Source organism: Myotis brandtii, unplaced genomic scaffold, assembly GCF_000412655.1.
Source record: "Myotis brandtii unplaced genomic scaffold, ASM41265v1 scaffold455, whole genome shotgun sequence".
NCBI lineage: Eukaryota > Metazoa > Chordata > Mammalia > Chiroptera > Vespertilionidae > Myotis > Myotis brandtii.
Window position 1 is genome coordinate 1,450,015 of NW_005367384.1, and position 6,576 is coordinate 1,456,590.

A 6,576-nucleotide genomic window follows, 5' to 3' on the forward strand; every position below is an offset into this window, starting at 1 on the left:
GTGCTTGTATTGTGCAGGAGTGGTTTCAAGAACATGAGGGAGACTTTACCTTGCTTAGGTGGCCCCCACAATCACCAGATCTCAATCCAATTGAGCATTTGTGGGACGAAGTTAAAAGAGCCATCAGGCAGCTGGTTCCACAACCATCAAATCTCACAGAACTGGACAGTGCTATTCATCAGGCATGGTGTCAGATTCCTCGCATCACCTTTCAACATCTTGTGGAGTCAATGCCAAGAAGAATCGCCGCAGTATTGAAGGCAAAAGGTGGCCCAACGAAGTACTGATGGGGTGGTCAAAATAATCTGGCCACTCAGTGTATGTTATGCATGTACATGTATGTGTGTATGTATATGTGTGTGTATATGTATGTATATATACACACACACACACACACACTCTCTCTCTCTCTCTCTCTCTCTCTCTCTCTCTCTCTCTCTCTCTCTCTCTCTCTCTCTCTCTCTCTCTCTCTCTCTCTCTCTCTCTCTATATATATATATATATGTATGTATATATATGTGTGTGTGTGTGTGTGTGTGTGTGTATAAGTGTAGTGGCACAGAAAAGAAAAGGGGAGCACCCTAAGAGTGGGCTGTCTGAAGGAGAAAGGCCTCTAGTCCCCAAAGTGATACCCAGTTTGGGAAGCCACCCAGAGAAATGTACTTCCTCCAGGGTTACCCGTGGGGTCCCATGTTATACCACTAGGCTCCTAGAGAGTTTGTCCCCCAGAGGGAGACAAATTGACAAACAAAAAGTGAAAGGCTATCACATTTGCTAAGTGTTTCTTGTTTGCCATGCATCCCTCCATGTTGTCACCAAATAAACTCAATTCCTGGAGTGTGACCAACCTGTCACCCTTTTCCCCTCCTCAATACAGACAAGACCTCTCTCATCCTGCTCCTGACCAAATTGAGAGCAATGCTAGAGAGCTTCCCTGAACAAATCCACATGACAGGAAAGGTGAGAGGAATCCCAGGATGCTTGAGATGGGGAGATAAGTGGGGAAGAGGATGGATAGAACAGCCAATGAGGACAGGCTGTCACTGGAAGAAATGGAGGTGAAGAATGAGACTCAAGTCATGAGGTCACCAGTGAGAGTGAACATCTCTAACTGACCAATGGGCCTAATGCAACAATCTCTCTTTCCTCAACTGGCCAAAACCTTTTCCCAAGGACCTGCAAGCATCATCTTTGGCACAAGGGCACATCAGTGGCAAAAGAGAGACAAAGCTTCCTAACCTCATGATGCTCACATTATAATATTTCCAGAGAAGATCTTCTAAGTACATCTGAGAATAAGAAACCAGAGCTTGAGCATAGCCTCTTACAACCCAAAAAAGTGCAAATGTCCATTGGGCCACACACCCTAATTTCTATTTCGGAGAAGCTTTCCCTACAGAAATGGTGACCTTCCTATACTTTGGACCTCTAAGGTGACCAGGGGACTGCCTTTAATCTAATCCATCCATGAACATCTTCAAATAATTGACAACAGCAGTTATTTGATCCATATTCCAAATCAGTATCTGAAATAAATCCATTTTCTTATTCTTGCCCACCTTCTATAAAGTTGCTGCTACAAGTAAGGTGAAAAGCCAGCTTTGAAAAGCCTTAAACTTTATCCTGCATATGTAATCTTTATCATACATACACTCCAATACACACGTGCACTCGCTCCAGAGTTACCTGTTTAACAGTAAGAGAAGCATCTTTCTACCCCCGTTTAACAAAACCAATGAAGAAATGTGATCTCACTACAACCTTTACTCATTCTGATCTTGTGAACCAACAGATATTGAATCATTCAAAGATGAAACCTCAGACAAATGAACTTCAAATTAGCTAGTTTTGCTGCAATCCCCTCCCCACCCCCTCTACCCCCCACCCCAGAAACAGGGTGAGTCAGGAGATCTGGAGATCTCTGGCTTTTTCACTAACCCCAAGAACAATCCTTATGCCTGTGCTTGGAAGGGCTTGTCTATATAGCCCTCAGGAAGAAACATTTGCCCGCTTTCTATCATACTTACTTGTTTTCCATATTCCTGCCAAGAACCAAAGTCATCAGTCCAGTACCAAATCCACTCGGTGGTGAGAATGAAGTGTGGAGGTTTGGTGACAGAAGACGGTGTGGAGAGGCGGCGAGCCCGGGCAGTGCCGAACTTCATAGACTCAAAGTTCAGATAATCAGAGCGAAAGATACTGACCAAGCCAGCACATAAGATCCTGCAAAAGAATACAAGAGATATACTTAAAATTCCACCAATCAGATGAACATAAGCCCCTCAACTTCCACCCATGGTCTTCCAGACACTCGGCTGCTAGATGTGAACATACTAGTAAATTTAACATGCACATTAAAAAAATAGTATTTCCAAGTGGGGAGGGGAGGACTGCTTTTTAAGATCAGTTTTGCCATGCAAAAATAAAATCACACTCATTATCATGACATTCTTTTCACAACACAGAAAATGCTGCTTTAAAAAAATTTTAATGCACTGCTTAGTTGGTAAGAAAGGGAAATCCTTAGAAGCCAAAATAACAATAGTTAACATATAATGAGTGTTTATTGTGTGAGTGTGGCCCTGTTGACACCTTAATTTCTAACTTCTAGCCTCCAAAGCTGTGATAGAATAAATTTCTGTTGTTTTACGTCACCACATGGTAAATTGCTAAGGCAGTCCTAGGAAACTATTATACCTGTATTTAGACTTATAGCTAACTTCTAAATTGAACCAATGGAAGCCAGAAAACAATGGAATAATCTTTGAGGAATTCAAAGAAAATACCCAATGAAATGATCTTTCAAAAATGAGGATGAAATAAAGATACTTTCTGACAAACAAACAACACATTTGCCACTATACTCTTACTAAGGCAACTTCTATGAGATGAACTTAAAAAGGAAAATAATCCAAGAGGAAATATATGGCAAAGGAATGTTGAGCACAAAACAAAATGATAAATGTATAAGTTGAAGCAAATATTAACAGTATAAAATGATGCTAATTTCCAATTTCTGGAAAATAAAAAAAAGAATAGAGGCAACATGTATATAGCACATGTTACATGCCTAGCACTTTCCTGAGTGTTTTATATATATTAACTCTTTTAATTCTCAAAATAACCCTTTGATGTAGAAACTATTTTATCTACTTGACATATGGGGAAACTGAGACACAGGAAGGTTAAGTAATTTGCCCAAATTCATATACGTAGTAAATAAGTTTGAATGGAACTACCTCAGAATTCAAGTGTTCAAGTTTTTTTTATAATTCAAGAGAATGATTAAAAGTATAAATTAGCTTGAATTGTTAAACTAAAGTTTGCTATAAGTTAATGAACCTGTTTAGATTTCTAGAGTAACCAGTAAAAGAACAGATATTCAGTATATACTAGTAGATAAGAAAGAAAATTAAATGAGGAGAAAAAAAATCTTAAAGAAGACCAAAAAGAGAGAAAAGAAATATAGAAAAAGCAGGTCAAATAGCAAAAAATCAAGATGGACAGTAAAAATTAATTCAAATGTACAGGTAATCACAATAAATGTAAGTAAACTAACTTTTAATTAAAAAACATTGTCAAGCCATAACCAGTTTGGCTCTGTGGACTGAAAGGTCCCAGATTCGATTCCGGTCAAGGGCATGTACCTTGGTTGTGGGCACATCCCCAGTAGGGGGTGTGCAGGAGGCAGCTGATCGATGTTTCTCTCTCATCGATGTTTCTAATTCTCTATCCCTCTCCCTTCCTATCTGTAAAAAATCAATAAAATATATATTTTTTTAAAAAACAAACACTGTCAAACTGAAAAAAAAAGTTCTAAGATGTTTACAGGAAATATATCTAAAATATAAGGACAAAAAAGCTTGAAAGTAAAGAATAGTAAACAGTAACTAAAAGCAGTTGGCATCATTATATTAATATCAAACAAGACAAATCTAAAGCAAAAATCATTACTAGAGGAGGTGGGGGGGGGGGGGATTAACCAGGGAACTTAAATGCATATATGTATAGCCCATGGACATAGACAATAGTGTAGTAAAGGCCTAGAAGGGGCAGGTGCAGGATGGAGGAGGTCATGGGGGGAAAAAGGAGGGACATCTATAATACTTTCAACAATAAAGATAAATTTTTTAAAAAATCATTACTAGAAATAAAAATCATTCACTTTATATGAACAGGCTGAAATTACTAAGAAGATATAAATGCTAAACTTATATATGCTTTAAAGCACTTTTTTAATACATGAAACAAAAATTGATGGAATTACAAGGAGAAACTGACAAATTTATAATGTTAACATATCTCTGAGGGTAACTGATTAAAGCAGCAAAAAAATCAATAAGGATATAGAAGATTTGAACCACATAATTAATATACTTCATCTAAACTGCATCAAAAAAACCTTTTTGCATACATAGGACTTTTACTAAAACTGACCCTGTGCTACACTCATAAAGCTAGTCACAATAAAATTCAAGGAGCTTGTTATTATATGCTCTTTACTTTCTGACCACAATGCAAATCATTTAAAATTAAATAAACACATTTTGAAAATATACTTAAGAAATAAACCATGGGTCACCTAATATATGAGATCAAGAAAGGACAAAAGTTGGTTCTTTTAAAACAGAAAAATATTAGGAAAATTAATAAATCTCTGTTAGATCAAGAAAAAAAGAAGGGGGGACATATTAGAAATGTAAAAGGGCCCTGGCCAGTGTGGCTCAGTTGGTGACGGGTTCGATTCTTGGTCAGGGCACATACCCAGATTGTGGGTCCTTAGGGTGTGTGCATAAGGCAACCAGTCCATGTGTCTCACATCAATGTCTCTCTCTCTCTCTTTCTCTCTCTCTTTCTGTCTCTCTCTGTCCCTTCCCACTGTCTCTGAAAAGCAATGGAAAAAATATCCTCAGATGAGGTTTAACAAAACAAAATTAAAAAAAGAAATGTAAAAGGGATAAAATTAAAGATGCCATAGACACAAGCAACTTTATGACAATTACTTTGAAAATAAATAAATGAACAAACTCCTGGAAATAAACTTACCAAAATTGACTCACAGAAAAATAGAAAACCTGACTGGTCCTATAACAATTATCAGAAATTGGGTCAGTAGTTTAAAGTCTTCCCACAAATTAAACATTAGGCTTAGACATTCTTATGATCAATTATTAAGAATTCTAATTTTATATCAATTTTTTTCAAAGAATAGAAAAGGAGCCATCCCAATCCCATTTTTAGAAGGCTATGAACTTAAGATAAAAAACTACGCAAAGATGCCCTAGCTGGTGTGATTCAGTGAATAGTGTTGGCTTGTGAACTGAAGGGTCCCAGGTTCAATTCCAGTCAAGGGCACATGCCCAGGTTGTGGGCTCAGTCCTGAGTGGCGAGTGTCCAAGAGGAAGCCAATTCTCTATCTCTCTCTCCCTCTCTGAAATCAATAAAAATAAAATAAACTAGGCAAAAATAATATGAAACAAGTACAAACCAATCTTACCAAACATAAATGCAAAAATCTTTAACTAAGTACCTGCAACCCAAATTCAGCACTATGTGAAAGAGTCTGAGTGTGTGAGCATGTGTATCCTGGCTAAGTATGACTTAAGCCCAGGAATGTGGTAGCTTAACATTGAAAAATTAATATAATTCACTTCATTAAGGAGACATGGGCTTCTAATTAATGCAGAAGCAGCACTTAATAAAATTCAATTTCCATATACAATTAAAAAAACAACTGCTAGCATACTAAGAATAACATTAGAATTCCTTAACAAGGCCAAAAGTTCCAAACATATATTCACTAGAGGCCAGGTGCACAAAATTCGTGCACTGGGGACAAAGGGGTCCCTCAGCCCGGCCTGCGCCTTCTCACAATCTGGGACCACTCGGGGAATGTCCGCCTGCCGGCTTAGACCCGATCCCCCCGGGGATAGGGCCTAAACTGGCAGTACAGGGGGATTGGGCCTAAGCCGGCAGGCGGACATCCCTCTCACAATCCGGGATCCCTCGCTCCTTACCACTTGGCTTGCTGCTCCTTAGGTGCCATGGAGGCGGGAGAGGCTCCCACCACCTCAGCTGCGCTCACCAGGTGTGAGCCTGGCTTCTGGCTGAGCAGCACTCCCTGCTGTGGGAGCACACTGACCACCAGGGGGCAGCTCCTGCATTGCACATCACAGCGACCAATCGTTCTGCATTCCGCCGTAATGGTCACTTAGGCTTTTATTATATAGTGCCATGGAGGCGGGAGAGGCTCCCACCACCTCAGCTGCGCTCACCAGGTGTGAGCCTGGCTTCTGGCTGAGCAGCACTCCCTGCTGTGGGAGCACACTGACCACCAGGGGGCAGCTCCTGCATTGCACATCACAGCGACCAATCGTTCTGCATTCCGCCGTAATGGTCACTTAGGCTTTTATTATATAGACTAGAGGGCCGGTGCACAAAAATTTGTGCACTCGGGGGGGGGGGGCCCCCAGCCCGGCCTGTGCCCCCTCGCAGTCTGGGCCCCCTTGGGGGATAACGACCTGCTGGCTTAGGCCCGCTTCCGGGTGGCAGAGGGCAGGCCCAATCCCTAGGTGC

At 40.2% G+C, this 6,576-nt stretch overlaps 1 protein-coding gene across 2 annotated transcripts in view; it reads right to left on the minus strand.

The window, feature by feature from the left end:
- The window catches only part of PARP12 (poly (ADP-ribose) polymerase family, member 12), a 49,262-nt gene that overhangs the window by 17,681 nt on the left and 25,005 nt on the right, over nucleotides 1-6,576 (minus strand). For both annotated transcript variants that reach the window (XM_005875002.2, XM_014546722.1), the window contains exon 6: nucleotides 2,028-2,223. In XM_005875002.2, the coding sequence (XP_005875064.1) occupies nucleotides 2,028-2,223 (196 nt within the window). The remainder of the gene's footprint in view (nucleotides 1-2,027; nucleotides 2,224-6,576) is intronic.